The 21,012-nt window shown below is 37.1% G+C and overlaps 1 protein-coding gene across 26 annotated transcripts in view; it reads left to right on the forward strand.

Moving 5' to 3' along the window:
• CLASP2 (cytoplasmic linker associated protein 2) overlaps positions 1–21,012 on the forward strand; it is a 160,179-nt gene that overhangs the window by 81,343 nt on the left and 57,824 nt on the right. For all 26 annotated transcript variants that reach the window (XM_064443990.1, XM_064443995.1, XM_064443993.1 and 23 more), the window contains 8 exons: positions 4,418–4,497; positions 9,571–9,663; positions 10,302–10,447; positions 11,701–11,836; positions 14,954–15,024; positions 17,602–17,661; positions 18,839–18,916; positions 19,524–19,691. In XM_064443990.1, coding sequence (XP_064300060.1) covers positions 4,418–4,497; positions 9,571–9,663; positions 10,302–10,447; positions 11,701–11,836; positions 14,954–15,024; positions 17,602–17,661; positions 18,839–18,916; positions 19,524–19,691 — 832 coding nt within the window. The remainder of the gene's footprint in view (positions 1–4,417; positions 4,498–9,570; positions 9,664–10,301; positions 10,448–11,700; positions 11,837–14,953; positions 15,025–17,601; positions 17,662–18,838; positions 18,917–19,523; positions 19,692–21,012) is intronic.

A 21,012-nucleotide genomic window follows, 5' to 3' on the forward strand; every position in this document is an offset into this window, starting at 1 on the left:
TTAGTAGACTGCAGGAAGTGTAAGGGGTTTGTTTTCTTCCCCTCCATCCCCAGGCTCATTGAACTTAGGTTTAAAAACAAAAAAACCCCAAAAAACGAAAGCCAAAACCACAAACCCACTGTAAAACTTCAAGGTGCTTCAGCTGCTGCAATCTACTTACATATCAAGTCTGTCTGTTATGTTTGGTAGATTCTTGCCAGCTTTCTGAAGTGTCGCTTAGGCTTGCAGGTGTCTCGTTGAGTCTGTTTAACCAGGGTACTTGAATGACAAGAATAAGTAAAGGTTCCGAATGAAGACTAACAAATAATATAGGCACATGTCTTGTGTGGATTGTTCTCCCTCTCTGTCAGATGCAGTTCTTTTCTGGAAGGCCCTGTTGAATTCGGTGGGCTGAGTCCAGAGGTAGGGTAATGTAAATTGCACTCATTTAAGTAAAAACCAGTTGATGAGCCTCTGGAGCCCTTACAGATGTTAAATGCAGTGGGGGTACAGCTCCTTAGAATTGTTTATATTGTCTTTGCCATTAGGAATGCAGTAGTTCAGCTTGCCTGTACTTGGTCAAAGGATTGTGTTCTATGGGTAGGATTAAGAATATGCATTATTTAGTGGAAGGCATTAACACTCGAGAGAGATACTTCTAAGGAATTTATAATCACAGCTTGGTCTGAGAAGGTAAGCAACAGCAACAACAAAACAGCTTATCAAAATAGGTGTGCTCTGTTAGATACAGCAATTTTGAGTCTGTAGACAGTACGGAAATGAGAATTTTGTAAAGCTCTGCTATAGCTTTTGTGGAGGAGAGTCAAGCCTTAAAAAAGCGTGATAAGTTCTTTGAAGACATAGGCATGTGTGTGACTATTGTGTATCTTGTTAGGGTAGTAAAAGACTTTCTCCTGAATTAGGAAACAGTGAGCTGAGTTCTGTCATATTCTTGTTAGTCTCTCCAGAAACAGTGACTTGGTAAACAGAATTGGTTAAACGTACCTATGAAGAGATCAGAAAGGGAAGGGAAAAGTTGAACAGTGTTTTTCCTCCTCATGCAGTACAGACTTGACTTGTATACAATATAAAGAGAAGACAGTTACTTCACACTTCATATTGGTATCCACATGTGATCATGCAGTTGAGGAGAAATATTGGTGAGATAGAAGTGAGTGTGCTTTTAGAGACAACTTTAAAAATGTCACCTGCCAAAAAGAAACCCCACATAACCTTTTTTATTACCAGGCAAAAAAGGCAATAAAATAATTTTCCGCAAGTATTAATTTCAAAAGAAAAGTGGTCTGTAGAAGTGAACTAGTTGTTGAATCTCGGGAAGGTGAGACATGCTGTGTGCCTGGACTATGTCAAATGGATTTTAAATAGTAGTCTGTCCTTCCTCTTTCTCTCTTTAAAGTAATAAATTGCTATTCCTTAGATAAAAGATTTTCTTTTATTCCTCAGGATGCATTGTTGGATGATGTTAACGTGCTAGAAAATCTGTCATGTAGTCCATGCTATTTTGTAATTTTAAAAGCAATACTTTAAACCAGACTGAAGCTGATAACGTCTACTCATTTAGCAAAGGCAACTTCATCCCCTTTTAATCTTTACTTTATAACGTGCAAAAGTGTGCTATGAATACTTGAAATACAAACATTTTCTATGGGTTTTATGTTCATGATCTGTATGTGTCAGTTTTTAATGTTTGATTACTATAAGTTTATTCCCTTGCAAGAAAATTGGTAAGTAATGATTGGGAATGCAGAGTACGTTTTTCCCTGCTTTGACAGTGGCGTTTGGGTATTTATGTAACTAAATAATAATACAAGACTTGTATAAACTGTTAACTGCAGGGAGATTTTTTGTCTAGTGTCACGGGATCACTGTAGTCTTAATACTTTATCAGGGTGAAAAGAAACATGTAGTATGAGTTTCATAGGGGTTTACTGTGTTGTGACTAACACAATGGGTTAGCTTTGACTAAAACAATTTTGATAAGAACAGAAAACTTTTATGAACTGTTTATTTAATCTTAAACATTTTTAAAAAAAAAGTTCTTTGACCATATGAAAATTGTTTTAACCTTTAAAAATTAGGTTTTCTGGTAACCTTTTGGCTACTTAAGATTTCTTTTCCATTTACTTTTCCTAAGTATGTACTGTATATTGATTGAGATTATTTTGGTATTATGAGGCCTTCTTAAATGTCAGAGTGTTTTTGGAGGAACAAATGAGTTTGCGAATTGGGCATGCAGGCAGCTGTTTGTACCACCTGATTTAGCATGGTGCCCCTGTGTCAAATTCTTTCTTTTCAAGGTTTCTTTCAGCAAAATTCTACTCTGACCAGGGCATCTTCCCTTTTAGGAGCTGTGCAAGTTGGGGTGGCAGAAGGGTGTGTTCTGGGTGTAAGCGGGATCTTTCCCTATTCCTTTTCTTAGCCAGTCAGGTACACATTCTCTTTGTAGAAGAACTTGTTCCCTCTACTGTCTGGAGGGAGAAGAAATAGGTTGTTATAACTTCTTTTGCTTCTGGCTGCCCTGGCAGTTCTGACAGATGGTGTTGGACGTGCACATGTAGAAGTGTGGTATGTACACCATCCTTGAGCTTAGGTTGTCAAAATTTGTCACATGTTCCTATATATCATACTGCAGGTACCATGTCCAAATTTTGCTAGATATCACTTCAGCGTTTCTACACTAAGCATCCACAAAGGCACGTGAGAGATCTTGTTCTGCATAGAGGTACTGAGATCTAATAAGTTTGCCATCAAATTTGTAGTGGTAGTGGACCCTCATGTTTCCAAACTGCACAAGTACACAAATACAGCAGCCATCATTCCCTGCACTGTAAATACATCAGGGGCCGTAAACTGTGAAACATTTTTAAAGGGTGCGTCCTCCAGGAGTTTCACTTGTCAAGAAGTCCTAACTTTTTGGTTTAGTTGGCTACTCAGCCTTAACTGCTTTTTTGTTATGCATTTTATTTGTTTCATAGTTAGTAAAATACATGTCTTCTCTGCCTGATGCCTCCATTTCAGCTGTGCTCTGCAAATTAGGGCAGAAATTCTGTCATCTATCATTTGGCCTGACTCTGAAAGAATGGAGGCAAGACCCTTGTTCCTGAGTGCTCATTTGCTGTAAGAGGTTTTTTTTGTTTGTTTGTCCCCTCTCAAGAAGGATATGTTTTACTGGACTGATTAGTTCCATGCAGTTAGTGTCTTGGCATTTTTCTGCCTGATTCAATTACTGAAGATCCTTAAGGATTCTGCCAAACTTCACTGTATGCTTGGAGTTTTAGGCTTGTAGCGCAGCCTGGATCTGATGATCTTGTTCTTTGATTTGACAGCAAACTTGAGTTCGTTCCTTTAAAAAAAAACAAACTTTGTAACTAGCATTTGCAAGAAAGTAAAATCCACACACTGTTTTAAAATACTTTTTTTTTTTTTTTTGGAGTTGCCTTAGTTTTTCATTAAAAACTAGATTTTCATTAAATTTGGCAACCATATGCCAGTGTGAAACCAGCAGGTTACCTGTTAATATTCTTCCCTGGTCCTTGGGATTTGGGGCATCTTTGCCTGTTATGTGAGAATAGTTCCATCGTTTACCTTGCACAGAAGTAACTGCCCTACTGCTTACATAGCTGTCATGGTAGCTTTTGGAGAGAAACATTTTTGCTATGATAGTTGTTTAGTAATGTGTCTGGAAAGTTCTTGTGAGCTTCCTCCAGGTTGTACAGTCCTGGAGCTCCACTGTGGAACACCGATGGGGATGAGCACTCTGAGAAAGAGGCCACCAGTTGGTGGAGTTCAGATTTTGCTCCAACACAAAGCTCTGTTCACCATGTCCTTGCTTTCTTTGTTGAAATTTTTGGAGTTGTGAGGCTGAGAAATGCATGTCACACATCTTAGCTCCTTATGAAAATATTGGGAAGCATGAGGTAAACGAATTGTGTAGGACTACTATGCATTCCAAGGCTGATTGCTTGTGGCACATGTGTTAAGGTGAAAATTCATCCAGAGGAATTCTATTTAATGACAAATAACTCTTATTTTGGTAAATGATTTGAAATTCTATGCTTTATTTGGGTGCATTTGCATTATCAGGATGCGGGTCTTGGAATTCTGTGCAAATAGCTGCTAGAAGATTGCTGTACTAAACCTGTTTCCAATTAAACACAAAAATAAAAATAATAAAATGAAGCTATTAACTTTGTCAAATTGGAAACTGCTCAGAATTGTTTGTTTCAAAAAAAGTTATACTTTTGGTATTCATGGTGAAATCAGAGTTCAAGGACTTGCAGTTTTACACAGGAATGCTCAGGATTTTCGTAAGTTATATTAAATGTTTTAGAAATAGTTATGGTGAAAGATGCTTATGTCAATTTGAAAGCCTTGATGTACCTTACATACTGTTTAAAAATATTTTACGTTTATGTAGGTTCTTCTAAAGAAGGAGGAGCTGGAGCTGTGGATGAGGATGATTTTATTAAGGCATTTACAGATGTTCCTACTGTACAGGTAAGATGCTGTGTATACTCACATTTGTTTTCAGAAATATGCTATTTGTAATACTATGTGTTAGCCTACTTTTAAAACTTCTTTAATTTTACAGTCATCTAAGCAAGTGTCATTACCTTTCCTTCTTTCTGAATTTACAGTTTCCATGGAAAGCTCTTTACTTTTTCCAGTTAGTTACCAAAAACACTACCTTTTCTTTACTATACTAGTAATCATTGTGTTTCATTATGCTTCAGCTAAAATCCGTTATTGCTTTTTAAAATCTTTTCCAAGGGTCTACTGAAAATAACAGTATGTTTTCATTTTAATAAGAACAAGATTTCTGTAACTTATGGAAAATGTAGGACTGCAATTTCATGGGAAAATCAAGTACTAATAATACAGGCAAATAATTTAAAAAAACCCAAGAATTTTGTTTTCAGATGTGTCTGAATTTTAACGATCATGTCTGGCATACATGTACTCATCTCTAGCAATACTAAAAAAAAAAAAATCTAGTACCTTATTTGAATGCTAATGAACCTGTTGGATTCTGAATTCCTAGTTGAAAGATCAGGTTTTAATTTCTGTTCTTCAAATGTGGGAATTGCACATACTTGTATCTTCTTAAACCTGTTTTGAGTAAGTTCCTTGAGCAGCTCAGATGCGGAAGGCAACCAAAAACTCAGTCAGCCATAGTTCCCAAACACCAGAAGGATCTTCGTATGACTCCGTTTTCTTGATACATACTTCCGTTCTATTTTTATTTCTCAAGATGATAGTGTAGTTATTTGTTACATCTCCTTCTGTAGGCGGAAACACTGTCTGCTTTTATGAAGGAACAATTCATCTCCAAGGTTCCTGTCACACTGAGGAAATCTTTCTCTTACGCTCTAAGAGCTTTGTTTCTCTGCTTCTCCAGACTGTTAAGAATTCTTTAGAGGGCAAAACCATGGAGCTCTTAATATTATTTATCCCCACTATGCTGAACAGAGCCATATTCCACAGCACAGAAAATGTGCTGCCTGTAGTTTGATGCCTTAATATTTGCAGTCCCAAGCAGAGTTCTCTGGTTGCTCAAGTTGGTTAATGTCATTACAAGAACAAAAGTGGGGTAACTGTCTTTGATGAGCACATGTGATTTTCTGTCTGAATGCTAGATGACCTAGGAAGGTAGGTCATTCCTAAACTGCAAGAGGTGGAGGAGAAAGACTGACTTGTCTTACTAATCTCTCACAAGTGAGGACACAGGGGAGATATGTGTGACTGACCTCAAAATAACCTGTTTCATGGATGAGAATGTAAGAAAGACCTGCTTGGCAAGCAAAAATGAAATAGTGGGGTTTTTTTGTATCCTTAGGAATAGTGATTTCCTGCTGTCCAACTTCATGTTTCTGGTTGTGGACAATCTCTGATCTTTCAAGAAAAAAAAAAAGGCAAGCAGATCCCATGTTCTGAGACCATGTTAATTACTAAGGAAGAGAGCCGTTTCTGTACTGAACCCTGTGAAGAAAAGAATGTTTATGACCTGTAATTTGCAAGGTTATTCTAAAAGCAAAGGAAACTTGCTAGGCAGAATGGGGAGAGGGACATTATTGGACCCAGCCCTGTGTCTTTCTGTTTTCATTATATTTGTGAGTTTTAGTAGTGGTTTCAGTGAAAGTAAGGGAGGGAACTATATTATGGATCCAATTCTGAATCAATATTAAGTTCATCTGGATTAATCAAGCAAATTGAAGTTACTTATGGTATGTTTATATCATTCTTAAAAGCCTCCAATGGTGGATCTGCCTTTCCAGTACCTGTTCCAATGACTGCTCATCATTAATTTTTCAGGAATATCATATTGTTTACTCATATCTAGTTTGTAATCCCCATATTGTAAATACTTTCCATCTGTATAGTTATTACTCTCACTTGTGTTGGAGCTTATAATTTTTGTCTTTGAAGTTATACTTACCTTTAATGTGTGTGTGTGCATGTGTTGCCCTCTAATGGATAGCAGCAGTTTATAAAGAAGATGGGTTATTCTGAGAGGTAGTCTGATGGATCTGTGTGCCAAAAAGAGAAGTACTGTGGTGAGAGGATTGTGCCTTCATATTTAAGATTACAACTTTAATGTTTTTACAGCTCTGTTTATTTGCATTTGCTTAAATTGGAGAAAACTCAGGTTATTAGGAGTAACTCCCATTAATAGCTAGAAATTGTTTCAAAACAAATTTAATTTTTTGTAAAAGTCTGATGTGGGAACTAATGAACAAAAAATGTGTTATGTCATTGGCTGAACACAGGGTTTCATCTTGGCCTTCTAAAAGCATAATTAATCAAGGGCAGGGAGAATAGAAAATATTAAAATATTACCTTTTATTCCTCTGAAACTAATATAGGTACGGACAACCATGACAATCTGGGATTTTTCAGTGGAGTTACAATTTTAATTTCATTACAAGATAAAATCATGCCATTTACTAAATTCCTCATTGCAATGCCAACTTGAATAGCAGAAATTGCATAGATCCAATTCTATTTTGTGCCAGGTAATTAAATAAAGAACTGAATTACCTGCCTAGGCACGCAGGTAGGGCAGATGTGAACACGTTGTACATGTTGTTTCTGCGCTTGTCTACTGCTTAGCATGTTTTAGTCCTGTGGCAGTAGCTACAGCATGTTGTCTCTGATAACACATAGCTGAGAAAAAAAAGTCTTAATTTTGAGGATCTACCCAATGAGTCAGCTTACAAAAGATATTTGTACTTTGACCAGAACCTCATATGAAGTTTTGAGTGTGCACTAAGCAGATCTCAGTTAGCTGCCACCAAAAGACAAAAGATCCCACTTCCCTTGTTTTGCTTCACTTCTTGGTGGTAAGTTGGCATAGGCTACTGAGTCGGCAGAGAAATTTTTGCCTTTCCTCTTGTAGGGTTAGCTTTTTGTGTGTTAAATCTCTGAATTGGAAGGAGGCAGGGCAAGGTGGGTGATGGTGAAGGGGGAGCCTGAGAAGGTTGAATTGTGTCATGAATTCTGACGGCATTAGGGTCACCATAATGTGAAATTGCATCTTCAGTTAACCAGTGACTTCATCCTTCCACTTTTAAAAGGAAAATAAAAACTTTCTTTGATAATGAAAATTTAATTTGATAAAAATGCTTACTGAGACACACATAATACTTTTAATGGTATGGTACCTATAGAATTAGTGTTAAATTAGTGTTGTGTAACAAGTATTATATGCTATGAGTATATACAAGCATATTAAATGGTGATACAAAACTCATGTTTGATTTTAGTGGGAAGTGGAATAGAAAGTCTGGTATGCTTGGACCCAGCTGCTTTCATTAAACCATTTACTCTTTTAAATTAAGTTATGCATCAAATATTTATTGACTTCTAATGAAGAAAACAGTAATCATGAGGAATAGCTTTTCAGTTCTTAAGGATGCAGTTGTGTCCCCTGTATCAAACTGCAAAGCTGCTTCCACAGTGTACCCTGGAAAAGCTTATACAGCTGTGTGGTAATAAAAGTTTCAATTTTGTTGGTAAAGCATACTCAGAAATTGTTTTCTGCATGATAGTGAAGCTGACCTGGGTATACTTATTTGTCTGTTTCTGAAGTGATTCCTACCTGTTTATCCTACAAACTAGACATGCAGGTGTTTTAGAGCATGGATGTCTTCCATGTCCTCAATATTCCAGCATGAAATATAGAGTCATCCATAACCACGTTCTGTTAAAGTATTGGAACGAAAGTAAATGTCAGTAGAGTCAAGATCTCATGCCTACTGTGAGTTAAATTAATTTGATATGCTCAGGAAGTTGGAAAACTAGACTGTGTTTGGAATAACTCTTGTAGTAATTTCAAGTTCCCCAGGAAAATAAGGTATTTTGTAGAAAATACGTGTTCAGTTTATCTCTAGAACAGAAGAAAGATGTTCTTAGATATTTTTACAATAAAATAGAAGATGCATATATATACATGCAGAACAGTGCGTTCAAGAGACCAGTGTTAAAGCTCTTCAGCAATTCATGTGAAGCAAGACGCCTTAACTATTGGTCCTTGTTTCCTCTGCATGCTCTGTGCTTTTGCACATAAAATTATGTCTTAGACTTAAATAATGAAGGAGCATCAGGCACTACTATTTAGGTGCTATGTAAGTTATGTTGGCCTCCAGCTCTCACTCTCGAATGGTATGAATTTCCCTGAAGTCCTGAATTGTGTCTGCCAGCCCCATCTGGATGTCTTGGATGTGTTTCAGGTGGCACCAGATGCCTGTGTGTAGGCAACTCAGTTTAGCCCAGTGTGTTTATATAAATAACTTTTGACCCCCAAATTTGGAAATCTTTAGCTGAAACTACATTTTTGAAAAAGTCCTGGCCAGATCAAGTTTCTGGTTAGTGATTTCCTTCATATCCACTTACTTGTTCTCAATCTGTGTGTGTGTGGGAGAACCCTTGAAATTTTGCATCTTCAGTGGAAGAAGAAAAGAGCATGCTGTGGCTTATGTCAAGGAGAATAGAAGGGAAGTCAGTTTATTTCTGATGTTGATATGTTTTCACAACTACTTAAAAAAATTCTTTAGAAATCTACTGTTGTACATATTCAGTTATCAATAAATACGTTAATTCATGTATTACCAAATAGTGACTGTATGATTAGATTGGTCAGGCTTTGGTTTTGTTGGAGTTCCTGTGTAGAGAATAGGGAACTCTTACTGGAGGCTGCTCCTTACATTTATTTACTGACTGCATAAGTTAATAAATGATAGGCTTGGAGTAGTAATACATACAGAAGCTATTGAAGGTTTTAATTTATTTTTTCAGACAAATTTTTAATTTTAGTGTTGACTAGCAGCCTAGTTAGGCCCTCATAGAGGCATGTACTCTTGTATTGCAGAAGAGGTCCCTGCCCCAAAAGAATTGCATCGGGTTAAAATCTCTTGGTTGAGTGTCATTGTTCACAGTTCTCTGCTCTCTGGGACTTTTGGGGCAAGATTTTCAGAATTATAATTGTATTTTCAGTCTTCTCATACTATCTAACTTCATCAGGTTACCTGGGATATTAACAATATTAATTTTCTGGGTTTTTTAATATTTCAGATCTATTCTAGTCGAGAACTTGAAGAAACGTTGAACAAAATCAGGGAAATTCTCTCAGATGACAAACATGATTGGGATCAACGAACTAATGCGGTAAACTTTTTATCTGGTTTCATGTTTGGGTGGGTGTATTTCATAAAGCACAGGCAGATAGATATTTAAATTTTTTTTAAAAAAGTAATTACACTCCAGATAATTAAAAAACATTAATTTTTATTTTTACACATTGAATTTCCATAAACCAAATAAGTTTGAGCAAGTATTTTAAAAAGGCCTAAATGGATTTTTGCTGACATTTAAGTGGAAGCTTTTCTAAAAGCTGTCATGTATGTTTCAAGTGGCATTTATGCAAAGTTACGTATTCTGCAGGTAAACTGCTAGCATTAGTACCTCTTCTGTGTGGCTATGATAAGTTCCACTTGCAGGATTAAAATGTTTGTGTGTATGTAGCATTTATATTTTTTTATCAGGTTTATGGCTTCTTAGCATTTGGGAACAGGTATGTAAACAGAATTATGTATTTGTATATTTGTAGACAGGCATCTGAGACCTTTTAGCTCTAGAATTTAAGTAATAGATTTTTTTACAGTTTCTTAAATTACTGCTGTATATTTCAACATTATGCTTTGCTTTAAAGACGTGCCTACATACATTTTTGCAATGAAGTTGTTACTTTTTATTTTGAAATTCATATTGGAAGTGTCCTAAACTAAGTGCCTTAAATTTTTTAGCTGAAGAAAGTTCGGTCATTGCTTGTTGCTGGAGCTGCACAGTATGATGGATTTTTCCAGCATTTACGGTTGTTGGATGGTGCTTTCAAGCTGTCGGCCAAGGATCTCAGATCCCAGGTGGTTAGAGAAGCATGCATTACTGTAGCGTAAGTATAGTTTATATGTGTTTGTGTACATTGCTAGATTTTAGTATGAATTTGACTTAAAGATGCTGTGTCAGTGTTGCAGTGTTGGCCTGCAGTACAGTGTGACTGATAGAGTCAAGTCAGCATCTGAAGCTGTAGAGAAAGAGAAACATTTAAAGGAGTTTGTTCTTTTAGGCGATAAACATATTTGATAATCCTGTAAGACTGTATGCGAAGAACAGGCTACCATTATTACAGTGAGTACTTAGTGCAAGTTAATACAGACTGCTATAAGTACTACTGTAATAGTGGGGGCTAGTCTTAGCAGCATTTATGCTTGGGTGATTGGCACAGATCTTTACTTGACTACTTGTAATAACAAAGCGAGCTGCCCTATAGCATTTTGAGCCCTTCTGCTTGACTGCAAGTTGTCTGAGATGCAATGTAAAAACACAATCCAAGTGAAAGCTTCAGTAAAACATACATTTTGGTGAGGTCATATCTTTGTCCGCGATAATTTTAGAAGCTGTGGCTAAACAGGAATAAGATCTCCATCCTCATCATCCTGGGGGGACTCTCATTAAATTCAAGGGAGGGGGGGAAAAAAAAGCGCCTTATTTTTATACCAGAGCAGTCTTTCCTACTTCTGTGTTTTCCATGGCTTTTTTTTACCTCTAGGAAGGCATTAATGTAACCACTGATTTTCAGTAGCCATGTGGAACAGATATGCCTCAGAGTTCACCCTTGCTCTTCTGGTCTCCTCATTGAACAGACCATGGGGACCTGTCGGAGCGTACAACTGTCCTTGCTAAGGAAGTTCAGGCTTTGAGAAAACAATGCTAACCTTTCCTAATGTGAAGACAGGAACAGCATAAAAGTATTGTGCAAATGTCCTCATCCTGCATTCAAAAGGAGAAAAATCTTGAGCAATAAATCTAAAATCTTATGAAAATTATAAACTCTCAAAGTGTGTTAAAAATCAGAAATACTATGATATTCTATGTGGATGTGAGAATTTTAGCCTTTCCAATTGTGGTATTTGTTTTTCATTATGAAATAAGTACATCAGTGTTCAACCTCTTAATGTGTCTAAGTTTCTAGAATGTGCCACAAATCCTGCATTTTTAGTGAGGCATGGACTTGGAAATCATGAAATTAAGAAATTTTGTTTGGAAAGATAAATCTTTAAAATGTACTATGAACTTTGTTATTTTAAGACTAAGAAATTAATTTTTGTCAACAAGTTGTTTTTTGGTTTTTATTTCCCTAAATAGCCATCTTTCAACTGTTTTGGGAAACAAGTTTGATCATGGCGCTGAAGCTATTGTGCCTACTCTTTTTAATCTGGTTCCCAACAGCGCCAAAGTGATGGCAACTTCTGGGTGTGCAGCCATTAGATTCATTATTCGGGTAGGTGTTCCTCTTTCACTTTGCTTGCTGGGAATATTCAGGTAGTGGCTCTTGGCAGAGATAATAAGAATTCTGAAATATAGGATTAGAAATCATTCTTTCATGGAGAAGTAATTTTTCTCATAGATGGAAAAATATTATTTATCATTGAAATCAATCAGCAGCATTACCATTGTAAGATGAAGGAATAGGTGTGAAAAGCAAGTCTGTTCATTTTTGGGTTTTTTTTAATGTAATGTGTTAATTGTAAGAAGGCAAGTGTATTTCAAAGGTTAACTGTGTTTAACTGCCTTTTTGGAGAAGCTAGTGGTTAAGAAGCTAGTAAGAATTTTAAAGAAGTTAAGAAAAAATTGCAACTGTGAAGTTAGTGATAAAGTTGAAGAGGCCAGACGTATGTGGATCAGTTCAGAAAGCACAGGTTCATGGAAGACAAAACAGAGATTTTAGTTCTCAGGATTAAGAACTTTCTAAGATGAGTCCTTAAAGCTGTAGCATATGGAAGAGGGGAATTCTGTATACTAGCTGGGTTTTTAAAATTGGCTGTTCCTTAAGCATCTGCTACTGACGGGTGCCTGAGGCAAGATATTTAGGTAGATTTTTGGGACTTGTGCTGATACTTTTGTGTTTTGGATAGAAGTGGGAGGTTATAGTTTCTGCATTAAAGGCTGTGGTGTTCTTAATGCACTTACTGCTCTTCGCTGTGATCTCATCTATAGTTTTAATTTTGTAAGTTGTTGGAAACCTAAGTGGTTTAATCACTCGCACCTTTTATTGCCAGCCTCAGTATGTGTTGGAATCTGTACTTATTCTGTCTAACCATGCCTCTTGAGAATGTGCTCTGAGACTTCTCCGTTACAGTTGCGTCAGCACTTGGGCTAAGAACTGTTGGCGGTTTTCCCCCAGACTCTTACAGTGTAGTGTGAGATGGCTAATGGCACAGAGTTGAGAGCGGAGGAAGGAATACACCTTACACAAGATGATTAAAGTTGTAAGAGAACACTAGCAGTAGTATTAGATGAGCTTAGGCATGTGAGAAACTAACACTGTCTTATTGTTTACAGGAGCCAAATCAAGCACGAGAAAAGCAGCATGAATTAAAAATTCAGCTTATATTAAGTTGGCTTCATTGGTTTGGTTCGGTTGGAGACAAGCCTTACACATCAGCTGTAGCTGCCCTAGTTTTGTTAAAACTTTTGTTATTCGTAGCTGTAATTTAACATAACAGATTAGAGGCATAGAAGCTAGAACATCCTATCCATAGGGTTCAAATACCCAACCAGTAAATGGTTTATGCAAGGTGTTTTCACAAACAATTCAGGTTTCGGTGGAAAAAGAAAGAAAGAAATACCAGTCAAACAAAATGCAGTCCCAGTCTCCTTTGGGAATCTATCCTTTGGATTAAATGAGAGTTAGTCAGGGAGCGTATGATAAGTTGAATATTTAGAGGCCAAGCCATTACAGCTATTGGAGTCAGCGTTTTGCTCAAAAACTCCTACCAGAATCCACTGGTGCTTCAGTATCTAATTTCTGAGAGAGTGAGTGTACATAAAAAGAGGGAGGCTGTATTACACCAGTGGTCTTGAATAGCTCCACCTCATCTTTGTCTCTTTCTTGGATTTCACATTTCTCCAGATAGTCTGATTTCTGTTTCTTGACTCTTAGTAAGTCAGGAAACCAATTGAAAAAAAAAAGTGGGGGGAGGGTGCATCCTGATGAGATGGCATGATGGCAGAAAATCCTTTCCAGAGGAAGGCAGGATTTGGGTTGGTCAATTGAGCTGCAAGGTAGATTGGGAGGAAGCATGTATCATTGCAGCTTCAAAGGGATAACAGATGAAATGGACAATCTTTAAGCAGAATGAAAGCAAGCCTGAGGCTTTGATTCCTTTGCAAAACACTTTCTAGAAATTACAATGTCAATAGCTCCAAAGACTTGCAACATATAGGTTTCTCCATCTGTAAAAACATTTTATTCTTTCCCCTGATAACTGCTTATTGTTCCCTTTCTGGCAGTCATGGGCCACTTTTCAATTTGAAAACTATGCAAAACACAAACAAAACCCCTAAAACCTTGTTTAGAAGTATATCAGTACAAACTAATGCAACTGTAAGGCTCTTCCAGATTTTTTGATTAATTCCCTCCTAATTCTGAAGCTGGCCGTACTCTGAGAGCTGATAATTATCTCTCAGCTTTTTTTGTGATTTGTGTGTTTATATCCTGCAACAATAACCTAAGGAGAAAGTATGATATGTGAGAATTGTTCAATACTGTACTTTTTAGGCAGGTTTTTTTTTTGTAGACTACAGTTTCACGCTGTATTGGGGACTGTTTTAGAAGTTGTGTTTAATCAAGGAGGGAATAAAAAAATGAACTGAGAATGGATTTGTTGGGCTATGTTACTCTTACTTGGAATTAAAATGTTAATACTTTGTGTCTACAATTAGTTAAGATAAGCTGAAGTAAGGCTGCTTTAATTCTGCATTTAAGTATTGCATTTGGATTTAATGTAGTTTATCTTATCCACTTTCAAATGTAGTTCACAGGTTTTCTTTTCCCATGAGCATGTTAGGTGTTTCTGTATAGGTTATATATATCGCCTTGCTCACATTACATGTCATGCTTTTATTATTTTATTGACATATTTTGCATTAAAAGGAATTTGGTGTTTGTAGCATGAGTCGTATTGATTGGTCCCTAAAAGAATGCCCATAGTTTCAGATTGATTGATTTGCTTTTTGCTCCATAACTCTGATTTTTAAGACTGCTATGTCTATTGCTTTTCTTTTTCCTGTGGGAAAACTAAAATAACATTTGCTTACTCATTTGAGGAGACACTTAATTTGCACCTTTGTATATGAATGAACAGCTAAACACTGCGCATCATGATGTGATTGTTGATGGCATTGATGTTTGCTTGACGTTTTGGAAAAAACTAGGTTTAATCAATTCACATGGTAGCAGCAGTCTCTTATTAAATAGTATTCTACGTTTGGTTTCAGTAAGCATTTTGAAAGATTGCAATTTTTATTATGTTGCTAATTCTGTTTGACTTAATTAGTACAGTACAAATTCAGGAATACTTTTGTCAATAACTGCTTGGTCTTTTTTTTTCTTCAGCATACCCATGTGCCACGACTTATACCTTTAATAACAAGCAACTGTACCTCAAAATCAGTTGCAGTTAGAAGGTGAGTACATTATAAATCAAATTATTAAAGCTGTTGCTGTTCTAAACATGATGATAATATGTTGAAAATAAACATATTTGAAGATTTATTGCCATTAACTCTAAAGACACAACTGTGTTATCCAGCAAACTAAAAAAATTAATTTCAGCAAAGTTAGATGATATTGAGGAATGGTACTTTCTGCCATACTGGGGCATGTGCACTGTACCCTTCTGCAGGATTTATTCTAATTTAAAATGTTCCTAACACTTGTTCAAAAAGTACCTTCTGATTTAAAATCAGAAGGGAAAAAAAAAAAGCTGTAGCTGAATTTGTATTGCTCAGTCTAATGAGAATAAACAACATGGGTATTGAGAGGAACTGGGAGAGCAGGGAACAGAGATGCATGTCTTTTGCAAAGAACCAGTGTGAGCCTATTAGTTACTGTTAGGGCCAGACTTGACAGGCCTAGTGAGGTTAGCTCTCGTTGAAGCACTACAGCATACTGCGTGCAGCGTGTGCCAGTACCTGGCGCTTCTGATGCCAGGAGGACTTCATAACATTTGTGCAGTGTGGTTTGAATGTGTGGAGCTAGGCTGTTTGATACTGTGCCCAAAATAATAAACCTACTGCGCTGGGGACTCTGGGATTGAGACAGTGGCTGCTACCTTAGATAGGACCTTGTGGATCAATGTGCTGTCATGTTTAACTACTGAAGCGTATCTTCAGCATGGTGCTTTTTCCAAGAGCATGATACTTGAACACCTCGATTGGCTTTTGACAAAATTAATTGGTTTCTGACAGGGTGTCATTTTCTGCACAGAATTTCATGAAAGCAGTTAATGTTGTTTCTGGACCCACGCGAGCCCTGAAGGCGATATAGCTGTGTGTATGCAAGAAATAGCTTGAACATCTAAACTATTTGCTCTGACTCTAAGCTGTCTTTGCATCCAAAGCAAGTATTATCTCAAACCAGATTATACTGACCTGTCATAAATTCTGCTTTGACTGCAGAACAATTCACAGGGCTTCAGTGCCTCCACTTACAAGGCTTGCTGAGAAACATTAGGCTGTAGGTGGCTGTGGTAAGGCAGTTCACAATCCAGTGAGCAACAGTGAAGGTGGCCAAAATCATTGTTTTCATACTGACTTCATTCCTTTGGAAAGACAAATGAAAATTAGATCAATTATAATAGTGAAGAGCCTTTCAGGGTTTCTTGCTATGTCTTGTAAGTGTCCAAAGGATTTGGGAAGAACAAAAAATGAATTCTGCTGCTCCAGAACAGGTCAAAGATGCAACATAACCAGAAAAAGCACTAGTTCCAGACAGTAACATCCACTGCCTTTTTGAAGACTCATTATCTTCACTTTCCTAATCCATGTCACTTCCATTTGTTCACCAGGATCTAGCTTCAGACGTATTTTTAAGTATGGCTTTTGCTAATGGCTGGCTGCTAAATTGTCAAGAATTCTGAATTAATAACGAATAAGGTTACGTAACTTAGTTTGTACAGTGCCAGCAAATCTTGAGGAGTGTGTTGTGGTTCAATCCCATTGGGCAACTCAGCACCATGCCCAGTTGGATGGGGGAGAGAATCAGGGCAAAAGTGAGAAAACTCATGGATCGAGATAAAGACAGTTTAATATGTAAAGCAAACACCATACACGCAAGCAAAGCAAAACAAGGAATTCATTCACTACTTCCCATCAGCAGGCAGGTGTTCAGCCATCTCTGGGAAAGCAGGGCTCCATCAAGTGTAACGGTTACTTGGGAAGACAAATGCCATCACTCTGCGCGTCCCCCCCCTTCCTTCTTCCCCCAGCTTTATATGCTGAGCATGACATCATATGGTATGGAATATCCCTTTAGTCAGTTGGGGTCAGCCGTCCCGGCTGTGTCCCCTCCCAACTCCTGTGTACCCACAGCCCACTCACTGGTGGGGTGGGGTGAGGAGCAGGAAAGGCCTTGACTCTGTGTAAGTGCTGCTCAGCAGTAATGAAAGCATCCCTGCGTTATCCACGCTGTTTCCAGCACAAATCCAAACCGTAGCCCCATACTAGCTGCTGTGAAGAAAATTAACTCTATCTCAGCCAAAATCAGCACAGAGTGCTTTCTGTGTACAAGGCCGTGTACTGGTGGTCTCATGTTTTCCTTTATGCTACATACTCAGTAATGACAGATGAAAGGATGGGAATAGTGTTTGGGACAGAAGTACACTGCCATAGTAACATTATGTTGTGACTTAATAGCTGAATTTGCAAATTATTTTTTTAATACTAAGATTTTATAGTTTGTACAATTTTTAAACTTTATTGATTTTTGTTGGTTATTTTGGGGCTAACATGTAATAACATGGAAGATGGTTAATTGAACCACATCTTATGTTTTTTGAAGTTTAGGATCAGTTAGCCTGCCTATTTGCTTTCCATACAGAATATTTTAACTTTGCAATAAGCTGACCAACGTCCTTATTTGACAGATAAATATACTTTTAATATGTTTGTTTTCCTCAGGGCAAAAGAACAAAGTTACTGTTCATTCTGCAAGCACATTAGAGAAATGAGTATTAATTATAACTTTTTGTTCTGTCTTTTTAGGCGCTCCTTTGAATTTTTAGACCTGTTGTTACAAGAGTGGCAAACGCATTCATTGGAAAGGTATGGGCCAATATACTTTTCCCCAAAGAATAAATTGCTAATGAATTTTAAGACAGAAATCTCTTCACTGAATCCTTAAATTAGATTACGTTGTTCAGTATTGGCCAATTTTTCTAGCATAGACAACCTTTCTAGCGTAGCAGGTCATGTCGCTCATTCAGGTGCCAGAGAAGAGCGCTGTGTGCTCCAGCCTTGACTTTGTGTTGCCTTCTCCCCCTCTGCCTCTCCTCTTACACCACATGTGAGCAAAGTGTACCATGCTTTCTCAGAGTTTCACTTATAGCATGTATCCTGTGCAGCAAAGATGCACTGGTAAGCATCTGTATTTTCTCCTGAATGGAGGAAATTTGTGTGTTTGCCTTAGAAGAGAGCAAGTAGTGTTAGGCTAGAGGACTTTTCTGGTAATAGTTAAGGGCACACTGTAGCTTCTCCGGGTAGATAGGAAAATAGTATGAGCATCAGCTCTGCAGAATGTACGCTGTAAGCACAGAGTGAGAGCAAAGGGACTGCTCATCCAGCTCCATAGTCACCTTTGAACCCCCCAAGGTGCTCCTGAGAAAGGGAACGATGGGGAGATAGATCACCCAGTTTATGTCAGAGTGTGTGTATGTGTATTAAAACAGAACAGAACAAGACTCTGCCTCCTATCCTCCCCCCCCAGAAAAATGAAAACTCAAAACCCTGAACACGTCTTGAATTAAAGTCTGTGTATCATCACAATGATTATTCTGATGGGCACTTTGCTGTTCTTTGTGTGTTGAGGTTTAGAACTGATATGCCAAAAGGCTTTCAGAGGTGAATTTCCAGGAAAGCAAGCTCGCTAATTTTAACTTTTTCCTTTTTCTTACTATTAATATATATGGGAAAATGGTTTTTCCATTTCAGGAAAAAGGTGTCTTTATAAGGGTATTTAAAAATAACTTTTAAAGTGTGTTAGGTGGATGTATGTCTGAACAGTAGATTATAGGTTTTTTTGATTGAAGGAGGAAGCCTACCTAAACATTTACAGAGGGTCCAATTACGTCATCAGTATGCTTAAGCATTTGTTTTACTTCATATCTTAGAACTACTAGCTCAGCTGGATTTTACTTAGAGAAATGTTAATTAAGTGTAAAAGTTTACTGCTTAAAGTAGAATTTGGAGTAGCAAAATAGCATGAGGAATGTCTGTCTTCTAGGCACGCAGCTGTCTTGGTTGAAACAATCAAGAAGGGCATTCATGATGCTGATGCAGAAGCAAGAGTGGAGGCAAGAAAGTGAGTGTTGATTACATTTTGCTCTGAAAAATTGTATGTTTTACATGAGTGATAGAAGGCTCTAATCAGAGGTGAGTAGCTAACTGTGGCTGAAGAAGAGGACACAAGTTAGGTTGAAAATTGATGTTTCTGTTCTTGGAGTCCTGAATAAATATCTAGTTTCTTTTGCAAAAGGCATTCTGAAAATTGAGGCATTTAATACTATTGTGCAGCATTTGAGATTTCTACTGAAACAGAAGTCATAAAGGTTGATGTTGCTGCATAATCATTCTTTTTTTTCCACCACTCCTTTAAGTTATTAAACAACTGTAGCACTTTGACTATTGAGTAGGCCAGAAAATAATTTCTCTTGCTTCTCCACAGAATTGGTAAGTGAATGTGAGAATTTCAGAGGATAGGCTAAGTTATTTTGAAAAGATTAATTTAGTCAATGCAGCTGGTTTCTTTTACAATTTGATGAGCATTATTGTATACATTACATGTTTTCAGTCTGAGTTCCTTCCCCCCCACCCCTCCCTGTCCCTGGTTCATTCTGTAATCTTTACTTCCTGACACCACACGTAGAAAATACAGAGCAATTACTTGTCATTATTCTTTTATTTTGCAGGGCTTATCTGGGCCTTAGAAATCACTTTCCTAGTGAAGCTGAGACACTGTACAATTCTCTTGAGCCGCCCTATCAAAGAAGCCTCCAGACCTACTTGAAGAATTCTGGCAGTATAGCATCTCTCCCTCAGTCAGACAGGTCATCCTCCAGCTCACAGGAGAGCCTCAAGTAAGGGTCCTTTAACTGTTTCTGAGCCTATAAACAAATAAAAACTGTTTCTCAAAAACAAATGGACTAGACTTTGGTAGTATACAAAAAAGCTGCAATTGTATTTTGTCACTAATTTTTTTTTAGTAAAGTCTTTTGTTCTGTTTTGTCATATGACAGTATTACCCCAGCAAGGTGAAAAATAAGGGCAGCCATTAACTGGATTTTGGCAGGCTGTTCTTATTCATATATTTATTCTTTAGCAGCCTCTGTTACACCAAAATATCTTGAAGGTGCACATATTGATGTCCAGAATTCTGGTGAAATAAGTAAGTCTAGGAAAGTAGTAATTACCTTATTCCTTTTTTATCCCTTTTCACTGGGAAGTATGAGAAAGAGATATTGACAGTGAGATCCATTCAGATTGGAGGTTGTGTTTTCCCTGTCTTCACAGTATTGAATAAGTATTAACAGTATTTTGCAGCCGTGCTAATTACTTAGAGGGTGGGTATGTGCTGCAGTCAGTGGTGTCTTAAAATGTATAGGCAATCCTGAGCTGAATAGATTAAAGTTTGCTTAGGTACCAATAGCAAAAGAGATCTACAGAATTTTTTTAGTGGAAACATAAAATAATAGTAGTAGTAGTAGTATGTAGTCATTTTTGCCTTTGAATTCTAGAAAGCTTCTTCAAAGTATTTAAACCCATTAAGATTTCAATTCAGAAGCTTTGTCTGCAAAGCCAGAGAACTTGTCTGCTCACTTCTGACTTGAAAGCAAAAGACTGCTTTAAATACCAGAGGCTTTCCCTCATCTTTGTCAAATCTTATCTTTTCTGTGATAATTGTAATTATAAAAATAATTTTAAAAATAATTCTCTAATGTAGGCTATTGCTAACACTTCCTTTTCCACAAATGTTTATTCAAAGATTACTCTTGTTTAAATTAATCTATATTCCCTGCCTGAAAATCAAAGTGCTGCTAATGAGCTACTAGTAATAAAATGTTAAAAACTGAATTACAGAGAAATTAGAATCTTAAAATACTCTTAAATCCTCAAGTGAGTGTTATTTCCTATATTGCAAGATACGCAAGTACTACAATACAGAAAGGGAGGAGTAAAATACAAGATGACCAGAAGAGATCATTATATTGGGAATTAATTTTTAATTTTCATTAATTTTGCATTTAGATGCTTTTTGTTTTCCCTGTTACCCAAAACTGTATTTCTGGTTTCTAATACAGATGCTGAGTTCTCCTTGTATAGATATAACTTAGGAAATACGGGTATGGGTTTCCTTAAAAGTCTGATCCTCCATGACTTTTGACCCTCTAAACTTACAGC

This window comes from Phalacrocorax carbo, chromosome 2, assembly GCF_963921805.1.
Source record: "Phalacrocorax carbo chromosome 2, bPhaCar2.1, whole genome shotgun sequence".
NCBI lineage: Eukaryota > Metazoa > Chordata > Aves > Suliformes > Phalacrocoracidae > Phalacrocorax > Phalacrocorax carbo.